The sequence below is a fragment of the Histoplasma capsulatum genome, genomic scaffold (genome assembly GCF_000149585.1).
Source record: "Histoplasma capsulatum NAm1 scaffold_1 genomic scaffold, whole genome shotgun sequence".
Taxonomy (NCBI): domain Eukaryota; kingdom Fungi; phylum Ascomycota; class Eurotiomycetes; order Onygenales; family Ajellomycetaceae; genus Histoplasma; species Histoplasma mississippiense.
Genome location: NW_001813982.1, coordinates 756,152 through 779,419, shown reverse-complemented (window position 1 = coordinate 779,419; position 23,268 = coordinate 756,152). Strand labels below are relative to the sequence as shown.

Genomic DNA, 23,268 nt, shown 5'->3' with positions numbered 1-23,268 from the left:
TCTTCATCCATTTGCCTTCGAAGCTCGCCGAAATCTAAAACCCAAACACTACAACTACCATTTAGAAACCACCCATAATATACTCATCAACATCCCTATGCAAATCCATCGGATCAATCTGATCAGCAGGCCACCCTCTTGCTGCATCAGAATCCGCGAAGTGTCCGCCATCGCCATTGGCGAAACTGTCAAGTGCCGGGAAATTGTGAACATTCTGCTGCGACCCCAGGCTGTGGTCGAAATTTGCATGCTTGCTAATACCGTCAATTGACGTAGTAGATGGACTTTCAAAGAGTGTAAAATCACCATTCGGCTTGCCCATGCCAATATGGCTGTTGTGATTATGATAATTGTCAAAACCATCGTGAAACCCTTCATCCATATCGATATCCAAATCCAAATCCAAATCTCGTTCCCGCTCCTGGGAGTTGGGCGAATAGAGCATCAAATTACCCTGGCCGGCAGGAGAGAAGTTATGGTTGACGTTGGTCTTCTGTTGCGGCTCCGGGCATGTTGGAGATGGATTCCGCGAAAAGGAGCGCAATCCGTGCACCTCGACGGATTGCGCGGGCGTGAGTAACTGCATGTTCATGACTGTGTACTCATTGTCAAGATTGTCGAAGTCGACGTTGAAATTTGGGGTTGGATGTGTGGGTTCGAAGGGCGATTCGTCCGTCAGGGTACCAGGTCCCATAGGCCCGGTTCCATCAGGTGTGGTTGCGCTGGAGGGCACGGAGGGAATGTGCATGTCCAGGCTTGGGACATATTCATTTGGATCACCAGCTTCCAAACTGGCCTGGAAGGCGCTGAAGTCCAATTGTGGTGCAAATGGGTTGTTGATATCGAAGTCATCAAAAAGGTTGTTGTTTGTGGTTGAATCCGGGAACAGTTGGAAGTCATGATTGTGTGGATCCATCATGTCATCTAGTGGGTAACCGCCAGAAGGGCCGGTATACTGCAAGCTCTGATCGTAAGGCGAGACATTGGGTGCATAAGGGGACCGGCCCGGATGGCTCTGAGGAGTTGGTAAATCCATAACTCCTGAATTGGGAGTTTGGATATTAGGGGTCCGAGGAGTGGGCTGGCCTGACGTTGATCCCGACACTCGGCTGCCGCTTTTGCCGTTGTTCTTGGATCGAATATACACCCACCCGTGTGCTTTTTCCATATGCTGCTTGCAATTGCTCTGGCGCTTGGACTGGTAGGTACAAGGAGAAAAGTGGCATTTGAACAAGGGCGGGGATTTGGAGTGCTTGTCATTCACATGACGGTCTCTCTCTTTCTCAGTTGGCCAGCCGATTTCGAAATATTTGCATGACTTCTCTGCACATTTCCATGGCCTCGAATGAGTTTTCTCATGTTTACTGTTATACATGTCAGTGAGAAGCTACAAGGAATGAAAGAACAAAAATAGCCCGACTTAAACGAGGGAAGGGAACATACGTAAGATCGCAGGGTCTCTTGAACACTTTATCGCAGTCTTTGCATTTCTGGTTAATGTCAAGAGGGGGGGCATTTTTCTTTCGTCGAGCCATCGAACGAGCAACGCCGTCATCGCATGATTCCATGCTCAGGGAGCGTTTCATGATTGGGACAGCAGGCGATGCCTTTTCATCGTACGGGTTTCCAGTACGAAGGGAGATAGCTTGCTTATCCTTCTTTCGTCGGACTAATTCAGCGGGGCGTCCGGTTGCACCCAAGCCGCCTTCAAGGGTGACTTCCTCATCACTGAGAAGCGAATTCCGTGAGCCTATGTAAACAGTAGAAGTGGTATGACCTAGAGAGTACACATACGATGAATATTCCATGTTATTCTCTGCTATTCTCGAGCGGGGGCGAGGGCCCTGCCTTTCTCGAGTAGCACCGACCAGAGCAGCGTACTGTCGCATCTGTTCGACGAGATCAAGGAAATAGCCGTTGGTATACGGACGATCGGATGGCCGTCGTTGATCGCGGTCATTCAAGTACCCAACCGTAGTATGAAGGCACTGGATGGTAAATTCACAGAATCCAAGGTAGACTGCTTTGGATTGGGTGTACCGCTTTAAATGAAGATTGATGGTATAAGCAACGTCCGGTACATTATGAGGGTTGCGAATCTGACTCACCGGGGCTAGGAAAAGAATGGTCTTTTCAAGATCTCGAAGACAGGCGATCTCTTTGCTCTCAATCCGCTGGGGTACGCTACGGATTAAGGGATGGAATGGGGAGAGACGTTTTTCACGAAGAATAGGAACGAGAATAAAGCGATCGATGTGCTTGCGAGCAGTAACGCTAAAGCTGGGGATTTGAGCTAAGGCAGTGGTAGATGAAATAGATCTAGTAATGGCAGATTGGGTTGAGACAATTTTACCCTCCTCTTGGAAGGAATGAGTAGCTTTGCGAACTATAGTCGAGCGAGGGTTAGAAAAAGTGGTTTGGACATTATTGATGCGGATGAAACAGCGCACATACCTTGTTCGCGTGTATCGACAGAGGAAGACATGCTAGCACCGCTGATGGACGAACCGATACCACTATCACAGGAAAGACGACGGCGCCGATCCTGATCGCGGACAGGTTTGAAAGCTTTATCTTTCTGTATTGAGTCTACGTCGTTCATAGGGTCAGTGTTAGTCATTCGGGCCTCCGGCATTCCACGCGGAACAGGCGAGTCGTTATCACAGAGAGTGTTGTCCAACCGAGGAGCAGAAAGGTCGCTTCCGAGACCATAAGGGCTACGCTCGAACTTGTCTAAGAACACGGCCCTTCGTCCTACACCGGCCGCAATGACATCCTCCAGAGCCTTGGGACAGGTAGGAGAGCGTCGAAGCAGCGAGTGGATGTTGAAGATTGGATCAGAGTCCTCAGACGGCGGGGTCGTTGGAGAGTGGAAGGTGGCACCTTTCTTCAACTTCATGCTATGGGGCGTTAAGCGACATGTTGAGTCGGATGACGACTGATCTGAAGTAGAGGACGAAGAAGTAATCGAAAGATGGGGGAGGTTCTTATGCTGAAGAGGTCGACGGCGTGAATGAACCTGGGGTGCGGACATACTTGCGACGAGGTGGGAGGGGGGAGTCCCTGGCTTTTTGTAGGAGAAAAGAGCGAGTTAGCACAAGAGCCACAACACAACCAACCTCTCTCTTGACCCTTCCCCACCTTTTCATCAAGGGGAGGACATAGATTGGTATGACTCACCTGGAAAGCAAAAGTGAATTAAGGCCACTATTCAGAATCAGGAACCGGGATCTGCGGGACGAAGGGTCTGGAGGGAGTCACCACCACGACATCTTAGCGGGCTTGTTCACAGCGCAGCAACTGATATATAAAACACGCCAGGTGGCCAATTCAATTGACTTCCACTATACTGACCCTCAATTCAGAATGGACGCCCAGATGATTGGCAGTATATGGGTAGAATACAAGAAAAAACTAGATTCAATGTCTCTCAGATCACACCGATAATCCCCTGGACAGACCATCCACTGGAGAAATACCCAAAGGATGAGATGAATCCAGATTGATTGAGAAGAACTGTATGAAAGACAGAGCCAAATATAAACAAAAAGGATGCTCGAAAACGTCTCGAGTCAAAAAGCAGAAAACGGTAACGAGAATGGAAGCCAAAAAACAAACAAGCGCTGGATGACGAAACGAGCCGGAGACGCCTGGCGAGTGACTCGCGGGCTGTTGAGGGTACAAATGGATGACTGAGGATCGCAGCACTGAGACTGGAATGAAGACGAGAGCGAGAGATGGAGATGAAGGGGGTTAAGAAAGTGCACGGGGGAGCGCCGGACAGAGGGTCTGGCAGAGGGTGTCTGGCAGAGGGATGCGGCCATCGCCAACACGAGCCTGCTGAGCAGCCGCGTACCAAGGCGAAGCATCGTGTCTGCCTGATAGGCGAGCCAGGGCCCCCGCTGATTGGCTGGGTGCTGCGGCCGAAAGGTGATACTGGACCCACGGGGTCGGCGCTAGACTGCTTCGGGGGTCGGAGTTAGGTGAGGGAGGGGAGCTCCGATGCTTTTTTGTCAGCGGGAGTGTATTGTACTGTACAGTGCACAGTTGCTCTTGAGAAGCGTGAGAAGAGTCAACGAGTCTCTTGTTTATTGCGCTTTTGTCCGCTTGGATGATAGACGATAAGAATATGAATCTGCCTACTCCGTACGTGTCTACAGACTACGCCAATGAAGCTAAATCAGAGAATCAGAGTATCAAACATAAAAGGACCCCGCAAATTAGGTAGCAGGATTCCCAAAGATGTAATCTGTGCAGTTCAGTCGAGTCAGTCCTCTATCTCTATGGACTATCAGTAACTTATCGTTTCGTCGAGCCCTCGCTCAGCTTCCATCCGCTTCTCTGGTCTCAGAGGCGCTCCAGGTCCCACAGCCACAGCTGCTTGCTCCAAAGAGGAAAGTCACAAAAAAAAAAAAAAATACAACGAGACCCAAATACCGCCTGCATACGATCCATAACCCCCCGGCCCACTCATTTTCAACCGCTGTTTTGGGCCTCAATTTGGTGCGTTCTCCTCGCCCGCCCGCATAGAAATCTCGGTGACGCAAACTGTTTGCCGCTAGTTGTTTACATACAATACCGCAGATGACCAACCCCCAGAACCCCCCAGAAAAACCCCCACACGTTGGCCCTCCAGCTTTTTCCGGTGCTCCTGGGTCTTGTCTGGCTATTTCTGTCCTGCGCACTTGACCTGGATAAGCCTAGTATGCTCGATTATTGTCCGTTGGCTTCCCGAAGTGGAAGCTTGTCAAATCAGCCGGAGATTTGACCATGCTCCTTGGCATCCGTAAGATGCGTAATCGAGCCTTCGTCATCCCGCTATGAGGGAAGACTGGAAGATGTCCCGTGCATCGTTTCTTACGTTACTATGCCAGTAAGCAAGAAGAATAATAAACCAACACGCGGGAGCAGTTCGGCGGGTAAGGCAGTCAACAGAGAACGGCCCGCGTAGGAAGAAGCAGGTGTCTCTCCCAGAGGCCCCAGAGCCTCAGGCTGCGGTTTCAATTAAAGTTTTGCGGCTCAAAATGCCAAGGGGCCGATGAACAGCTTAGGGTCAGTCACTGTGACTGTTTTTCGCCACCAAAGGTGAAACGACAAAATAACAGAGCGACTGCATCTCTGCACTCGACAAGTGAACTTTTCATTTAATTCTTGCGCTCCGATTCTTTCTCGTCTGACCCGTCAAGATACAGGGGTGAATCCTAAAAGCGCATCCGACCACAATTGAGTGCCTTGCGCACATGATCGGGTCAGAAAACGGTTTGGCCTCAAAGCAATATGTTGCAACTATTGTATTCTCAGCAACATCAGTGTGAGCATCCAACCTTAGGTCCGAAACGAAAAGCCAGTCACGAGTGGGGGACGTGGTTGGCGACGTTGACATGGATGCAAAAACTCCTGCAGCGGATGTTTCATCAAGCAAGCCATCAACAGCAGTAGCATGAACAAAAGCAAAGCAAGAAGGGAGGAATGTAAACCTGCACTTCCGCACTTCTATTGGCCAAAGCAGTCTGCAACATCGAACGCGGCCTGCCGAAAACTTTCGTCAAGCTGGTTCAAATAAGAATGGATGGATGAATGGAGAGTAACAGGTATGGGTATGATAGGGAATGAAACGAAAATCCCCCTTGTGCACGAATTAAGAGGTCCGAAGCCATTATGGTTACATCTGTCTGCAATTGACCTCGTTGCCCGCGGAAAATCCTGTTAGGCAGGCTGCTGCATTGATCGGTTTAGTCTTTTTTTTTTTTTTTTTTCCGGGGAGCCCCAGAGTCTGTTCATCTTTCACAGCCGGGGGAAGATAACATCATAAAAACAATAAATCTTGGAACCATGCCGGGTGAACGGGCCACCGCGCAATATTCTTATCAGGCTGCTGAATGAGCTCCCCTCTATCATGATTTTTTTCAGATCCACAGGGACGAACGAAGCGCACTCCCTGGATATCGCTGTTCAGAAGATTTTGGAACAAGTTACCCTGAAAATCGCCAGGGGCAATGGGTCACTCACCCGCATCGGCTTTACCGCATTACTCCATGCAGATGGAACAGGAACAAAACCAAGAAACAAAATCATGACTGGCCAACGAGAATCGAAAGAACGGCTCGGATTGTTGTTGTTGTTGTTGTTGTTGTCATCAACGACAACACCTCCCTGCAGCAGTTCTGCAGATAAGACTTTTTCAGCCGCATCCCATTCCCAGAACCCACGACTCTCTGACACTCACCAGGAACAAAAACAATAACAGGGTTTGCAATGATTATTGGAGTACGGGGAAAATGCATCCACCGTCAGATATGCAGCTCCTTCCCCTCCATACTTACCTCGCGACCAACAAAACAGCAAATCGAGCGGCTCACAGAGGTGGTGTTGGACATAAATAAATGCGGTGAACAAGCAATCGAACCACATCCCCTCGATTTCAACCAGTATGCAGGGTCGAGAGCTAGATATTGGACGACGAGATCGAGACCCAACGAAATGGAGCACTGTTGCAGCCCACTCCTGGGCTGTTACCCATACATACCAGCCGTGAAAAAATATCATTGACCCAGCCCGTTTGACATCCCCGCTCTCAACACGAATGTTGCCATGAGTAACAACGGAATCTGTAAAAAAATAGAAAACAAATAAGCAAGGAGTTAACAATGGCTGCCCAGATGATTTATTTGACAGGTGTTCGAGAAGTTCAAGTAGATACAACATGGGAAGATGATTTCTACACTGACTTTTGTATTGCAGTTCGATACTTGAATCTCAGAACAGGTATTTGTTTTTATATTTGAGATGGTAGTAAGCATATGTCGTGTGTATTGAGCCGTAACCTCCTTATTCTCTATGCATTAAAGTTTTCGAGCCCCCCCATACGAAACTAGCAATGAAACAAACATCCATCGACGGATAGAGGGGGAGGAACACTTCATACCGAACACTGTCTGAGGCAATATAGCCGTAGAATCTCCTCCACAGATTGCTGAACGTGCAAGCACACTTTGTATTCCCAGCTGGGCCGATATGCTGGTGTTTGAGTGTCTGATTGATGAACTGGTTCAACCCCGCTGGCAGATAGATGTGCGGGGTTTTATGACATTAACACCATGTTTAGGTCACTGCCCACATCTCATAACTGTAACTAATGGAATGGAATGGATGAAAAGGGGATGAAGTTGAGTTGGGTGTTTGAAACCAGTAGAGGAATTTCGTCCAAGTTGCGCGCATGGATCGTTCAGACGAGTGTGGTAAATATCCTGTTCATCGAGAAACCCCCATCAAGGCCATATCTCCAGGCAGCAACGCGCTATTGATTCAAACACACTATGCATTTCCATGCTCTAACCTCACCCTAGCTGTCCCGACTGAGGCAATGCGTTCAGTCGAAGCTTGGAATGTTTTGACCCTGGAGCACATTCGGAAACTGAAACTTAAAACTTCGCTGGCTCCCGAAGTTCTGCCCAATGGGCGCTTAGGTGGAGGCGGTATCAATCTGCTGATTTATTATGACCTTCCGTTGTCCCTCTAGAACACAATGCTTCGTCTATCAATGACCTAACTCTGTAATCTATATCCATTGTGGCCGCCAGTGATATGGAGTATTCCGTCGAGCGAGATATCGAGAATTTCTTCGAGAAGACATCGGCAACTCGCACAGCCTGCGATGACTATGCGAGGCAGCATGTGGAAACGATGTCATTGCAGTGGTCGTGCAAGGTCTTGACATCTAACGAATCCAGCATTACGGTTCCCTGGATGAAAACTTGGATGAACTTCTCTATAGAGCTAACCGGCACCCAAGGACTTGAAGGTCTTATGAGGCCAGGTTATTCTTAGCAATACAGTTGGTGAGATCATCAAGGAAACGGGGCTCAATGATTGATAGATTCGAAAGAGGTCCGTCTTGCAGCTCATATGCACACGGCCCGTCCATAGTGAGAGCAAAGATATGTCCGTATATATAGTAGAGACAGAATATTGGCAGTGAACGCATAGTATAAAAAGTGCTGCAAATTCTCTGATTGTTGAAAAAGATCAGAGCCTAAGCGAACTAGTTCGTTCAGATCTAGTTAACTAAAGGCTAAAATCTTATAAATACTTGCAGATGTGCGACCCCACATTATGGATTGATTCTTTTACAAATGCATTGTGCGGTTGAACTATGGGATCTAACCTCAACTGGGGCATCTGTCCTTAACCAATGCATATTATTGACCAACAGGGACCCGAATTTTTTACAGTCCTGGATTATACTCAGGCAAGAGAGCAGAGCGAAACTTCAACTTCAAATTGATGCATCAAGCTTGCTTGTTGCTACCCATTTGCCGTTTAGCTGCACCATTGTTACTATCTTAGGGTTTCAGATAACTAGTCAGTTACATTGGGAATCATGCACACGGTCGACAATCATCTGGGCCCCCCTGCCTAAAAAGGTGGGAAGCAGTTTAACAGACAGGAAAATTACCCAGAGCACCCTGTTCCAGAAAACAGAAAACAGGGGCCTACTTCAAAAACCTCATTGAGCCGGGCTTTGGGAAAATCACCCTGGCATCAGACCCGGTTTCATCACCGGATGGGAAACTGGTCGCCTTTGTCGGCAAAACATGGCGCAAACTGGAAGGTCAGCCCGAGTCCCGCATCTGCTTGATAGAGGCGACTGCCGGGGCTGTGTTGCGCATAGTCGGCGAGGACTCACAGCCCGCGCCTTACCAAAATATACAACCCCAATTCTCCCCCGATGGGACACAAATTTCGTTCCTGTCTAACCGGGGGGGAAAGGGTGGATATCGATGTTATTTGCTTCGCGGACAAAATTTTGGAGAACTGGCTGAGGTATCTGATATCGAAACCGTCTCTGTCGAGTATGCAAGATGGCATTCAGACAGTGCAAAGTTGCTCCTTGGGATCGCTGGTCCCAGAGGGAGTGACGAAGATATCCCTTCCTGGACACCAGAGATTCAGGCAGACAGCTGTGATGGAACTTTGCGTTCGCTGGTGGTGTATGACAGTGTGAAAGAACAGAACCTTCATGCTATCCGGTTTCCCCAAGCTAGCGTGTGGGAAGCTGGATGGTGCGGACCGAGCCATGTTGTTGCTGTTGTGTCAGATGGCTTTAGTGAATCAGCGTGGTATTCCTGCCGTGTCTCTGTGCTCGACTTGTTTCGAGGGACTGAACGTATTATATATATTCCGCCGTCACCATGCCAAGCGGGAGGCGTCGTTTCGTCAAAGTCTGGAAAATACGCTGCTTTTACCCAGGCTTTAAGCAATACCCGAGGAAAGGTTGTAGGAATTGTGATGATCGTGGATGTTGACAGTTCCGAAGCATGGCAATTGGACGTGGAGGGCGTGGATGTCACCAATATATCTTGGCTGGACGAATCTAGACTTTTCTACACCGGATTGAAAGGTTAAGACTTAATACAGTCGTTGGGGAAGTCGACGTGGTTACAAAGTCAACTACTGAGCTGTGGACGTCAGAATCAGCAAGCTACGGCGCGGCGCCTATAGCTAGCGGCAGTTTTGCCATCATTACAGGAAGCTGGATGCAATACCCGCAAATGTCTCGGGAAAACAATCGAACGGAAACAGTAATCCGGCGAAGGCAGACCATTGACTTGGCGAGCCACAGATGAGGTAGAAATCCAAGGGTTTCTCCGCCTCCCGTCGTTAGGTAGAGCCCCCTATCCACTAATCATGCATTGTCACGGCGGACCTATCTCCTGTTTCAAGAATGAATGGCCGGACATTGATATTAGCGCTTTCCTCACAGCAAATGGGTACGCCCTATTCCGCCCAAATCCCCGTGGTTCGACAGGGCGTGGGCAAGATTTCGTCCGCCAGATATACGGCAACATGGGCGGAGTGGACTGCCAAGACCTGTTGAGCGGGATCGAGCATCTAGTCGGGACCGGGTTGGCAGCCAGGTCGCGGATTGGCGTAACAGGCGGGAGTTACGGGGGATTCATGACGAACTGGATAGTGACACAAACAGATTTGTTCGCAGCAGGAGTCGCTGTCGCACCTATTTCAGATTGGGTGTCCCTACATGGCACTTTAAACATTCCGAGATGTGACCGCATATTGCTCGACGCTGATCCGTACTGCGTGGGCGGGGAGTATCAAAAGAGGAGCCCGCTGATGTTTGCGGGGAGGTACCGGACGCCTGTGCTACAAATTGCAGGAAAAGATGATCCTTGCGCTCCGCCCACACAAGCTATGATGTATCACCGGGCATTGGTGGAAAAGGGGGTGGAGTCAGCCTGCGCACTGTATCCTACTGAAGGCCATCGCGTCCGCAAGTTCCCAGCATACGTTGATTATTTTGCGAGATTGGGCTGGTTTGAGCAGCTTATGCCTGTGAAAATGTATCCATCAGGTAGCTGTTCCGATGACGTGTGTGGTTAATCTTGTTATATTTATGAAGACCAAAAATAGTAACTGTATCAATTATGAGAAACTCAAGTCAAATTATAAATGTCAAGCAATTTGCAAAACCTGAACGTCTTTGCCACTTTTCGCAAGATCCAAATTGGAGAGAATGATATTCGGATTGGTATTCATATCCAAAAACTGAACTTTAATCTCGCTTATGACCATTCCATTCTTATAAATACTGCTATATTTTCGTGTCAATAATCAGAAATCATTATTAGAATACAATTCAACTTGATATTAAATAACTTTGTAGCAATATTTTGGAAATCATCCATTTCCGACAGTTATGAGCGCGGTAAGCTCGCTCGTGAAAACTGGGAGACAGTCCGTTGAGTGATAGCAATGGCCTTAACACGCATCAACCGTCGTACTTGCAGTGCTACTATGGCGATAGTTCTGGTTCTGCGCTACATTGGATAGCTAGATTCTTCATAGCTCGTAGATCGGCGATAATGCGGCCGATTTCTGTAGAATGGCCTGCAGAAGGGTTTGGACATGGAGGTAGCTAGCTAGCTAACGACGTAGGCAATATCTGGACGGGTCATTACCGCTGCGTAGATACAGGATCCGATTCTACGCAGACAATATCTTCTGGTGAGGCAGTGCCCTAATATGACCCTAACTGGGCACCGGATAGTAGCGTCGTCGCCCTGTGAGGATGAGCAAGATTATAGGTATCAACCAACTAGTTAATCGAGTCATAACCTGATTGAGTCTCTATCCCTGATTGTTTAATCTCATCTCCAATCAAGGTTTAATCAAGGTTCAATCATCTAACCACTTATCTAGGACTCTTTTGGGCGCCTCGCGAAGGTTCTCATTAGTTACTCGTATCTCAAATATAGCCGTATAACCCTCTTAATACAAAGGAAAAAATTGGGCAAAGAAAAAAAAGTAGGTAACATACCTGGGTAGAAGAAGCAACAAGAGGCCGGAGTAGGCATGCTGGGATAGTTTGTCAATTTTGAGAGTTATTATCTGATTTTTTCCTGTCCATTATTTCCGAGACCCGGCAATGTTGGTCGATTTGAGGATTAATTAATCGCGGGTTCTATTGTGGCGGACGTAAAGCTTGCGAAAACAGAATTTTCTGCCACCCCCTGAAAAATAGTAGCAAAACACCGCAGAAATAACCAAAATATCCACGTCTAAAATCATTCAAATATCATCCAATCCATTCAAATACGCACCTTTATCATCAAATCTGCCAATATGCCCCCCCAGCTCAGCGAATTTACCACCAATGAGATCGTACGCCTTCTAAATGATGGTTATATGCCTGCTCAGATTGCGCGGACCATTGAGTGCAGTCTGGCCACTGTATATCGAATCCAACGAAATATTCGCTGCTTTGGAACTGCTAGAAGTCCTCGTTCAACATGGGGTGTAAAGCCAAAGATCACACCGGATATCTTGTCAGGTTTGGAGGACTTTTTTGAGGCATATTCAACTGCATATCGCGATGAGGCTGTCTGCTTTGTGAAGGATGAATTTGATGTTGATATCCACCCTCGATCGATATCTAGATTGTTGAAGAAACTGAATTTGACATGGAAGAAGGTGATTAATTATTGCAATTGTCACTTATAGAACCTGCTAATCTGTCAGTTCTATTTGATATAGGTTGAACCTGTGGCCAGTCAACGCAACGAAGAACTTCGAGCTGAATGGCGTATTCAAGTTACTCAGTATCAACCTGATCAACTTATCTTTTTAGATGAGAGTGCTGCGAATGAACGTACTGCAGATCGACGATATGGATGGTCAAGCAGAGGATTCCCTTGTCGCATTAGAAGGCCCTGTAAACGATCTCGCAGATGGTCAATCTTACCTGCAATAAGTGTCGATGGATATCTTGATTATGATATATATCAGGGGTCCTATAATACAGAGAGGTTCAATGAGTTTGTACGTGTCCGGATACTGCCCAAATGCCAACGAGGTTATCACTACTTAGTGATGGATAATTGCTCTTCTCATCGTTCACAAGCACTGCGAGATCTCTGCAGAGAAGCTGGCATTGGACTTTTATTCTTACCTCCATATTCTCCTGATTATAATCCTATAGAGGAGTCATTTCACGCGTTGAAAGAATGGATTAGAAGATACAGATGTCAGTTAGAGAATCAGTTTGATGGAGATTTTGAAGCCTTCTTGCATCATGCAGTTGAGAATTTCATGGGAGAAGAAGATGCAAGAGGATATTTCAGATCGGCTCATATAGGATAGTATTGTAAAATTTAAAAAGATTCAGATTACAATTCAATTATGATGATATATAATATCTAAGTTTCAAATTCAGAAGCAGAAGCAGTATGAAGTCTGCTGTCATCATTACAAACAGCAGATAAAGACAATTTAATCTCCTTCAACTGTGACTGCCAGATAGAACTCTTTAACCCATTTCTTATTATCGAGAATATACCCATTCCAATATTCAACTAAACCACCTGCTCATTTGTCATTGTCCGTATATGATCCAGTTCAAATCCTTCATTCTGAATAATGCTCTTTGCAGTTAAAAGAGCTTCTGCTCTTCGAGGTCTCTCTGTCATCAACCAGTTGAAGAACTCATCAATAAACAGATCCGCGTGTTCACCAAACTGAGGGATTGGACTACTTCGAATAGGAGGCAGGTTCGGATTCGATGGCAGGTTCGGATTCAATGGCAGGTTCGGATTCGATGGCAGGTTCGGATTCGATGGCAGGTTCGGATTCGATGGCAAGTTTGAATTTGATGGCAAGTTTGAATTCGATGACAAGTTTGAATTCAGTCCTCCCATGCCTCCCATTCCTTCCATCATATATTTCATCACCATCACATTGATTATCTCACTTGGAGACACAATATTAGATGAAGAAGGAGTTGAGGGAGATATTGGATACGATAGAAGCTGACAGTCATATCATTTGTTGTGACATTCCGTAACTTGATCTTTATAGGCTCCTTTATCCCATTGATAATCACCCGTTCATACAGCTGAATGAGATCTCAGGCTCAGGGGTAGGTGTTCGCAGAAATCGAGGATCTTCTGACTGTGTCTCCTCCTCCTCCTCCTCCTCCTCCTCCTCCTCCTCCTCCTCCTTATCCTCCTTCTCATCATCAGTTGGATTCTCGTCATTATCCGGAACATCCGGAACAGGCGGTTTGGACAGACGAAGGCGCAGGGTAGTTGGAGTCCTTTTACGAGCTTGCGAGGCAGTAGAACGGTGGGTGTTGCGGGGCATATTGGCAGATTTGATGATAAAGATGCGTATTTGATGATAAAGGTGTGTATTTGAATGAATTGAATGATATTTGAATGATTCTAGAGATATGTGGATATTTTGATTATTTTTGCGGTGTTGTTCTACTATTTTTCAGGGGGTGGCAGAAAATTCTGTTTTCGCAAGCTTTACGTCCGCCACAATATTTCGGTCATGCTGAACCTCGGCATCGGGAGCAAGAGGTTCGCTTTTTCGATCACCATCACGTTCGCTGACACAATCCTGTCGTTCGGAAAACACCAACGCTCTGCGTCTCCTTCATGTAGGGCCTAACTGTGTTCGTCGCACCAACTATGATCATCTGCGTTCGCCTTTTTGAATTACGGGTATCCTTTTCAACATATGTGAGGGAGACGATACTAGCGATGCTATGGCGTCCGTTTCGCATGATACTGCTCACGTCAAGCGTCGGCGGAGGGATCCTCGACGACGACGAGTGAATAACAGGAACCCTGTATCTGCCAGACTAGTGCTTGATCATCATATACAAGGAGATGTTGGAATCCTGTCTGATGATTTAGCAGTAGATTTGTTTCCGGGGTCGAGTGCCCAAGGTGTGTGTGTGTGTGTGTGTGTTGTGTGTGTCTACGTTTTCTCGTGCTTCACAAAACACTTGGAGCAAAGCGCTTTGCGCCCGAAATCCCCCCGTAATGTAGCATGGATTTCTTATACTAACGTGCCGCAGCTCTAGCAGAATCACAGGAAGTGCGGTATATTGCCATATCTCCATGGTCGCCGCATAATCTCCTTGTGGACGACGTGCAGTGGACCATTATCCCTATGCGCCTCCAATCGGCCACTAAATCGCAATCCTCGCCACTATCTCCTTCGACTGTCAATTTCCCAGCATCTAGCGGCTCAATACAGTCATTTGTTCAAGCGTTCGAGATGTTTGACCCGACTCGAAATTCGATATCGAGCCAACGAGAAATCGAAATTCATGTGCTAGCCGTGGTCCCGCTGTATCTGGATACTGTGTATGTGACGGTTGAACGCCATCTGCTCAGTACGGTGGATGATATTCAAAATAAGTTTGGTGGGGGCTTCGGCCCCGGAGCACAGGGGAGCAGTGGCCTCTGGGCCAAGAGACGGGGCTCAGAGAAATTCAAAACAGAGCATTCCGAAGAGAGGAAAGAGACTGCTGCTGGAAGGGAGGAGCGATTAATTGCGGTTATACGCGAGGCAATTTCCACACAGAGGGTATTGCATGCGGGGGACTTGTTACCTCTGCCGCTACCTTCACATCCTATCACTCATGCTACCCCCCCGCCGGCCAAAATTTCCTTCTGTGAGCCGGTGTCTCAAGGCTTAGTTAAACCAACTACTCGAATTGTGCTTGTCGAAACCAAATCTCGTCACCAATCTCGAATATCCAAGGTTCTTCCATCTCCAGGCCAAACGTTATTAAAAGAGGTGGTCGAAGACGAATGTGATGATACCTCGAACGAGCAGTTTTATTCAGCTGCGGAAGAGAAGTCGAACAGCACAAGTATGGAAAGTGCATCACCACCTGACGAATCCGATACAGAAGTTTCAGCCAAAAGTTATAGTGATGCTTCTGATGACTCCTTGGATGATATGATCTCATTAACGGCCCCGGAGCTCCTTCAGCAACCTTCCGGAACAATGTCCGCAATGACATCTATGACCCCACGCCCTGGTGGCAAGAGGTTCGATATTCATACACCAGGGTCCATGCTCTCGAGCTTCACGAATGCTACTACGCGCGCAGGAAGAAGTGCTGGGAAGACATTCCGAGCCGAAGGCCTGTTGGCGAGAATACCTAATGAGATCCTACATCCTAAACCACGAGAGTTTGAAGATTCAGACTCCTTTGTGTATGTGGATATTCACACCCTTGCCAAAATCGGTTGCTTCTCAGGAGACTGGGTGAGAATCGAAGCTGCTGAGGAACCTCAGCTCAACATGTTGTCTTCTCTAAAGTTTGATAGCCTAAGCGGGCTTACGGATAATGCCGTTGATGATATAACCTGGAGAGCTGTAAAGGTTTATGGCCTTCCAGGGTTGATATCTCCAAAACCTCGATATTCGATGAATCCCTCCTCTACCAGGAGACCTACCATATCGCAGCTGCCATCACATCGGTTTACCCCTACAGCGCTAGTGCCGCCCATATTGTTAAACAATCTAGGAAATCCTAAGTACTTAAAGCTTTCCCCGATATCGGTTCATGGGTCTCAACAAGCGAGCTCCAGACCTGGGGTACAACTGAAATCGAGTTCACTCAAGATGCCTCCTGTTGCGAAGGAAGTTACACTACTGAAAATTTCTACTCCCCTTTCTATGGATAGGTCTCTCCAGCCCGCTCTATTTGCCGGATTAAAACGTTATTTTGAATCTAAACAACGATTAGTTAAGAGTGGCGACCTCATTGGCATAAGCGTTGATGAGGAGTTAGGGAAAACAATATACTCTTCTACCAAGAGTCCTGATGTTGGTGAAGACGAAGATTTGGCCGCTCAACTTGGGCTGTCTCCGGATACTCAATCGAGGTCACAAAATGTGTTGAGAAAAGTGGGGGTTGCATGGTTTCGTGTTAGTCAAGTTGTCCCTGCCCATGTAGAGGGGTTAGAAAACAGTTCTGATGATGAACGTTGGGGCCGAGTGGCGGTCATTGACACTTCTTCAACAAGAATGGTGCAGGCAGGGAGTGAGATAAGTCCCGTACCTGGAACACTACATAATGGATGGGAGTATTGGTTTGGTGTGAAGCCACTGCCGAAACCGAACAACGAGACAGGAAAGCCACATCTCTTCCTCTCAGCGAAGCCTAAAATATTCGCTCCTTCAGTACAGAAACGTCTTCTGGATCTCATTTCTACATCGACAAGCCCCAGGGCGATCCAGCTCGGCATGAAGCCTGTCGTTGTCCTGCTTACGTCTACTCAGCGGGCCATCGGGAAATCGACGGTTGCATATCGTGCTTGTGCCGAGGTTGGTCTTCATACATTTGCAATCGATTCCTACGATATTCTTGCCGAAGGGGGAGCCAATGGAGGGGATGTGAAGACGGAAGCTTTTCTCAAAGCTAGGGCGGATCGTGCATTCACATGCGGAGCACAATGCACTGCCTTGCTAATACAGCATATCGATGTCTTAACAGCTGATAGAATGGTTACAGCAATGAAGGATATCGTCGCAGACGCCAGAGTTATCATCGCCACGACCACGGACATTGAGAAAGTTCCGGAGGGCATCCGAAGTCTTTTCACCCATGAATTTGAAATGACGGCTCCAGACGAAAAGGAAAGAGAGGGTATCCTACGCAACGTGATCCATGACCAAGGAATCAAAATTTCGGCTGACGTTGATTTGGCCTCTGTTGCAGTAAAAACCGCCGCTCTCGTTGCGGGAGATCTAGTCGATGTTGTTGAGCGTGCAGTCGCTGCTAAATCTCTTCGTCTTCAGAAGTTAGCAGAGAATGCTACGACCTTTGATGAAAGCTTAAAGGTCACTGTGCGAGACGTCCAAACTGCAGGAGGAGATGCATCTCGATGTGTGACAAAAGAGGACTTCGATGCCGCCGTAGATGCCGCTAGAAAGAATTTTGCGGATGCGATTGGTGCACCAAAGATTCCTAACGTCAGCTGGGATGATGTCGGAGGCCTTACAAATGTCAAGGATGCCGTTATGGAGACCATTCAACTCCCGCTCGAACGACCAGAGCTTTTTGCAAAAGGAATGAAAAAGAGAAGCGGAATCTTGTTTTACGGACCCCCTGGAACCGGAAAGACTCTTCTCGCCAAAGCTATCGCTACCGAATTCTCCCTCAACTTTTTCTCCGTCAAGGGTCCCGAACTGCTTAATATGTATATCGGAGAGTCTGAAGCAAACGTTCGGCGTGTCTTCCAGCGCGCCCGTGATGCGAGACCTTGCGTGGTATTCTTTGATGAGCTGGACTCAGTCGCACCGAAACGTGGAAACCAAGGCGACAGCGGTGGTGTCATGGATCGTATTGTTTCCCAGCTCCTCGCCGAACTGGACGGGATGAGCGCTGGAGACGAGAATGGCGGAGGCGTTTTCGTAATTGGCGCTACTAATCGGCCCGATCTCCTGGATGCTGCACTCCTCAGGCCTGGTCGGTTCGATAAAATGCTGTACCTCGGTGTGTCGGATACTCATGAGAAACAAGTTACTATTTTAGAAGCCCTCACACGGAAATTCAACCTACATCCAGACCTTTCGCTGCGGCGGATTGCTGAACAACTACCTTTTACTTACACAGGTGCTGATCTGTACGCATTGTGCTCGGATGCCATGCTTAAGGCCATCACACGCCAAGCTACTGCTGTGGATGAGAAAATAAAAAGCGTTACCCGGCGGTCCAGTCACGACGGCTTATTTCTTCGATCATTTGGCAACACCTTAAGATATAGCCGTCATGGGTAACGGAACGAGACTTTATTTCGGCGAAGGCTGAACTCGTTGCTAGCGTCAGGTATTTCACATCCCATCACCACCACCACCCCCCTTTTTCCCCTTCCCCAACTCCATTTTTGGTACAGAGACGTTAACTACAATAACCCTAACAACAGCGCTAAAGAACTTGAACATTTCGAACGAGTTCGCCGAACCTTTGAATCGGTTGACGATGCAAAGAAACCAAAGCCAAACATATTGGCTAGCCCAGAAACGCCCTCTCGCGCCCCTTTAACAATTGGCGAAGCGGCCAATGGGCTTAAGTCCGGTACATCTCCAGAAGACACTCTATCAATCGCACCAACAAACACTACGAACGACAACAAAACTACGGCTCCATCGACGTTGCCTCATCGAGCCAAGCACGGACATAGGAAGATCTCACGGGGAAAGGGCAAAACCAGTATCAGCGGTGCGAAGGTGAAAGGCACCATATTGTCATCCTCCCCTGATCAATACTCGGAGTCTGAGGAGGACGCTATGAGCAGTCCCGTTGGTGATGATAATGTAACCAATTCGAATGGGGTAGCTGCGCGCGGATGGAAAGGGAAGGTGAATGCCAAAGATGCTGTTGTCTGTGACTCGATAATGACAGTCAAGGGTGATGAAGCAGAGAATGAGGGGAAAGAGGACGAGGACGAATATGTAATTCGGACCGACCACTTGGTCCGGAATGATAAACGATCATGACCTTTGTTACCCTTGAGGTTGTGAGACCGGGGTGTTGTACTCGCTAATCTATTATTGTACTGTACAAATATATCTATGTATGTACCGATATTGCCTTTTGGTTATGGTGTACCGACATGTGTTGGAGAGCATATTGTTGAGGCCATTTGTTATACAATTAATTTCCTCTGTATTGGCGTTCCTGCTGGGCCGCCCTGGTGTTCTCCTGGGGAAACTGGTAGCTCCTTCAAAAATTAAGAATCCTTAGGGTCTAATCTATTATATGGATCTGTAGTTGAGCTCAGCTTCCCACAGAAGTTCACTGCTCCGGCGGTGAGGTACCCCTATTCCGACGACCGTATTACAACTATAGCCGCCCTGTTGCAGTCTCGTTCAACCGTTTACATCATTCTGCTGACCACCACAGCACCCACTCTCCCACTCTTTTTCAAATGGCAAAGGATTCAACCGTTTAACAAGCCAATCTTGATGGAGTTTTGGCATACTACTACCTATTCCCTGACACTGGTCTTCCAAGGCATATAATCATCATACAACCTCCCCCCTTCCACGTATCCCCCAAACGATTTTTCCTCTGCGTTCTCAGACCTCGCCACGCAATATTTAAAACACTTCCTCCGAGTAATATACACCTGGTTTGCCTTTAAGGAGCTATCAGCCCTCAAAATTATCGGAAACTTCACCAAATCTTCCACCGTATTAAATTTTCATTTTTTTTTTGTTTCGGTTTTTGTTTCTGTGTCTATTTCTGTTTCTTTGACATTTCGCACGTCTACAGGTCTACAGTTGGTGCGACCCAGATACTTAATATTTAAATAATTGCATTGAGATAAGTATGCTTGCATTGCTTCCTAACTTACTCCACACATACGGGCAATATATTTATATATATGTAGTTTCTTCCTACTAATGAATGTATGTGCCTGGCATCTAGCCAGCCTGACAAACGCAAATCACCAACCAGTGCGTTTAGTGTGAGGACACAGTTCCTTTCGATATTCCCCATCGTCCCGGATCCGCTCAAGCTCCTCCTTAAATCCAGGTGGCAATTCATCCACCTCGTCAGGGTATTGCAACAAAAACTTGGCGTAATCCTGCAGTTGGCTCCGAGTCCACTCAATAGCAGCATCGTGGAACTCATCATAAAAGTCCTTATGGACCTGTTGGAAGGAGGTACCGGATTCCTTCATCTTCGCATCCTTGTCCGCAATTCCCCTAATTTAAAGAGTGAGTATGAAACCGTTTACATGAACGGGAGGAGGATAGGGTGCGGGGGAATGTTACTTACAGCACTTCTTCAATCCCTAGGATGGATTTTTTCAAAGCCTCTTGGGCAGCTGGATGCGCGTAGTATTTGCACGTTGCGGAAATGCGCGCTAGCTCACATACAAATCTGCCGTGGCTGTTGATTACTTTTCTTCGACCTTCCACACCGTCGCGGCCTGCGATAAGGGTTTTCTTCGCAAACATCTACAAGAAAGTCAGTCAGTTCCTTGAATTATTTTCCCCACGTTGAAAAATCCGTCAAGTTTTTTGCTCACCAGGTATTTCAGATTGTTCAATCTCTGCTGAATAATGGCCATGCGAGGTTCGTATGCAGTGTTCACAGTGCCTAAATGTTGCGCCAATGCTTCCACATATGATTCTTTCGCGGGTGCGCCCCCTGGAGCCGGGTAAGTTGGATTCAGCTTATCCCAAAATCTCAAAATAGCAGGATGACAAGGCTTGTCCGCGGAGCCGGCTAATTTCTTTTGGAGAAAGTCCAAGTAATCCCGGACCCAGTTGGCCTCATACACATGTTCAGCTGTATTGTAGTACGTTAGCTGGCACAACTCTTCAAGTATGTTGAAAAAAGAGATCATGGCGGCTGCGACTTACAGGCCCATTTCTCCTGGTCAAGTAGACCAGTCTGGTCCACGATGGCCCGTTGTTCGAGAGGTTCAGTTATCACACTGATATTGGCATTTGGCCAGCAGTCTTCTGAAGCTTCACCGCAGGGAATGTTTGGTACAAAAATCGGTACTGCGGTATTCTTTGCTAGTTCTATTGGACTTGGATATTTTAGAATTTGGAGAGCCTTCTTCTTATCGCACTTCAACGGAATGGGCGCTCTTCCTGTGTCTGGATCTTGACGTGGAGATAGCGCAGGAGACAGTGTCCGGGGAATCCGTGCTCTGCGTCCGCGGACATAATGACCCGGGTCATCGTCATCGTCCTCGTCGTCCTCTTCCTTCTTCCCACCGAGGCAATACCCTGGGGCTACATCATCGAAGCCGAGACATACTTGCGGGAAGATAAAAATATCTGGTTTCTCATAGATGTCCACATCGAAGAGAGTTTTCCTATGACCATCGATTTCTTCCCAGCCTTCCAGATCTAGATCAACACCTACCATAACATCAAGTTTGATTCCAAAGATATTCGCCTCGTTGGGGCAGAAACCAGCGGTATCTTGGACGCATATCAGTAAAATCAGGCCTATCGCAGTGAAAAGGGGGGAATTACCGAAACCTGCGCCCAATTTGGCTGTCACCTGCGGAACTTTGAGTGCAAGATCCACTCCAAATCCGTTGTCATCTTTACAGCTGTTGTCAGTTCAGATTGGTCTCAGATGGCAACGATGGGATCTCACCAAAAACTGTGACGCTAACTGATAATGCGACCTCAGTGTAAACCGATGCCTCCGCGTCAACTTGAGCTTGTACTCGAAGAGGTTGTGTTTCAATCACCGGAGCCCATCCAGAAACCTCCACAGAATCCTCAGCTAAAAGATCTAATTTTGCGATAGCGCTATCTGGAATACGGGCACTAATTCCAGCTGTTGCGGAAGCCGTTCCTGAGATATAGCTAATTTCATATCCCGCATTAAGTTGAATTCGTGGACCAAACTCAAAGATACCAGGTATGTTCCATCCTGAGATAGGAATTTCAACCAAATTTATTTCCTGAGAAGGTTTGACGAAACGGCGGAAATCGAGATGAGCGTCAAACAGCAACTCCAGCTCAACGTTTACTGCAACTCCCTCAGGTTTGACGGAAATTTCAAACTTGTCTATATCAAAGCCGCCCCAGCCGAGGCTTGCTTCAACATGACCAGCAAAGACTAAAGCGCCTTGGGTACCGCAATCATTGCAGTTGGCGGTAAGGTTACCTTTAAGGGGCCCTTTGTTGACCTCCCAACCAAAAATTCTGGTTGGCAGCGTCACTCCAATACCGAGCCTGAATTTCTCGTCGAGATCTGGAATTATATCGCGTTTGACAAGACCTTTCGACCCAAGAATGACTTCACCAAAATCCAAGGTATAGGTTTGCATAACCTTTTTCCATGTGCTCTTAGTAGCTTCCAGACGAACCCTTTGGTTTTTGTCGTCAAATATAACACGGCGTGCAACCCAGGGTTGTTGTTCTCTGTCCTTTCCGCATTTCTTGGAGTTAGGGATTACAACGAAAGTATTCATATCGTTGAAGTTAACCCAGTCCCAATAAATCTTGATGGCAGAATAGACAAAGGGGTGAATAAAATTGAAAGACATGTCCTTGGAATTGCAGCTCGCTGACCGAATTAGAAAGTCAATCTTATCCAAAGAAATGATCCGCTCAGTTGCCTTGGACCAAGACACCATGCTGACGACTACGGCCTTGGATCCCGGTTCTTCACCGATGAATTAGCAGAGCATAGTAAAAAGAATTCAAAGAGAGAAACCTACTATCAGTTGAAGCCCAAAAGAATTCCTCCTTGTCAACAGGCTTTATGGCTTCTTCAGCGGCAGCTTGATTGACTGCTCTTTCCGAGAGCTGTGGCTCTGACGTTCCGTCCCATAGATAGCGAGGAAGAGGCTGCAACTCCGGCCTGGAAATTGCAGCCACAAGCTGCACCAGCAGCCATAACGTAGCAATAATGTGCGGGAATCGAGCCATGATTCCCTGGCAGTCGAAACAACTTTAAGGGTATGACAATGTCAACGAATGACTAGATATATCTCTTCTCGGCAGTGAGAACGTGAGAGGAAGGGTTTCCAGACGGACAAGCGAATCCAAGAGGCGGAATTTGGGGCTCTTATGCTTGGGGGGCTCATACTAATTCTCACCATTGATGATTGCCGGCTATTAGAGGATCTGTTATATGAGAACGGGAGATATTATTGTTGCATTCCGTTATCACCTCATCGGGAACTCATCTCAATGCTTCACCGTGCTGTCCAAAGAGGTGGGGGCGATTTCCATGCAGGCATCTATGTGATAGCATACCAGATATTGGGTTACAGATGCATGAAACCCCATACGGGGATTTGGTATCTTGAAAGCACTCATTATCCAATGCACCCCTGAATAATCAAAAAGTTTGAGAACAGTTGAAAAACAAAAGATCACACCCAGGGGGCTAAAAGCTCGGGACCAGATTTTGGTATCAAGGGAATAGTGCATCGGAGCCGCATATCCACT

General features: G+C 47.3%; 7 protein-coding genes across 7 annotated transcripts; 4 read left to right on the top strand and 3 right to left on the bottom strand.

Moving 5' to 3' along the window:
• Window positions 1-61: 61 nt before the first annotated feature.
• HCAG_00239 (hypothetical protein) lies at window positions 62-3,034 on the bottom strand (the record flags this gene model as incomplete). Its single annotated transcript, XM_001543143.1, has 4 exons — window positions 62-1,364; window positions 1,444-1,728; window positions 1,795-2,386; window positions 2,455-3,034. The coding sequence occupies 4 exons, from the start codon at window positions 3,032-3,034 to the stop codon at window positions 62-64; spliced, it is 2,760 nt and encodes a 919-aa protein (XP_001543193.1).
• Window positions 3,035-6,647: 3,613 nt separating this feature from the next.
• Window positions 6,648-9,405, top strand: HCAG_00238 (predicted protein; the record flags this gene model as incomplete). Its single annotated transcript, XM_001543142.1, has 6 exons — window positions 6,648-6,765; window positions 7,106-7,128; window positions 7,591-7,685; window positions 7,802-7,838; window positions 8,232-8,365; window positions 8,475-9,405. The coding sequence occupies 6 exons, from the start codon at window positions 6,648-6,650 to the stop codon at window positions 9,403-9,405; spliced, it is 1,338 nt and encodes a 445-aa protein (XP_001543192.1).
• Window positions 9,406-9,687: 282 nt separating this feature from the next.
• HCAG_00237 (predicted protein) lies at window positions 9,688-11,121 on the top strand (the record flags this gene model as incomplete). Its single annotated transcript, XM_001543141.1, has 3 exons — window positions 9,688-10,386; window positions 10,682-10,723; window positions 10,987-11,121. The coding sequence occupies 3 exons, from the start codon at window positions 9,688-9,690 to the stop codon at window positions 11,119-11,121; spliced, it is 876 nt and encodes a 291-aa protein (XP_001543191.1).
• A 519-nt stretch (window positions 11,122-11,640) lies between these two features.
• On the top strand, window positions 11,641-12,268 carry HCAG_00236 (predicted protein; the record flags this gene model as incomplete). Its single annotated transcript, XM_001543140.1, has 2 exons — window positions 11,641-11,988; window positions 12,146-12,268. The coding sequence occupies 2 exons, from the start codon at window positions 11,641-11,643 to the stop codon at window positions 12,266-12,268; spliced, it is 471 nt and encodes a 156-aa protein (XP_001543190.1).
• Window positions 12,269-13,044: 776 nt separating this feature from the next.
• On the bottom strand, window positions 13,045-13,656 carry HCAG_00235 (predicted protein; the record flags this gene model as incomplete). Its single annotated transcript, XM_001543139.1, has 2 exons — window positions 13,045-13,259; window positions 13,407-13,656. 2 exons carry the CDS (start codon window positions 13,654-13,656, stop codon window positions 13,045-13,047), a joined length of 465 nt encoding a protein of 154 aa, XP_001543189.1.
• A 409-nt stretch (window positions 13,657-14,065) lies between these two features.
• HCAG_00234 (peroxisomal biogenesis factor 6) lies at window positions 14,066-18,825 on the top strand (the record flags this gene model as incomplete). The annotated part of the gene is made up of 3 exons (XM_001543138.1): window positions 14,066-14,249; window positions 14,381-17,951; window positions 18,252-18,825. 3 exons carry the CDS (start codon window positions 14,066-14,068, stop codon window positions 18,823-18,825), a joined length of 4,329 nt encoding a protein of 1,442 aa, XP_001543188.1.
• A 953-nt stretch (window positions 18,826-19,778) lies between these two features.
• On the bottom strand, window positions 19,779-22,743 carry HCAG_00233 (predicted protein; the record flags this gene model as incomplete). Its single annotated transcript, XM_001543137.1, has 6 exons — window positions 19,779-20,040; window positions 20,114-20,295; window positions 20,367-20,629; window positions 20,704-21,402; window positions 21,458-22,477; window positions 22,533-22,743. 6 exons carry the CDS (start codon window positions 22,741-22,743, stop codon window positions 19,779-19,781), a joined length of 2,637 nt encoding a protein of 878 aa, XP_001543187.1.
• Window positions 22,744-23,268: the final 525 nt, after the last annotated feature.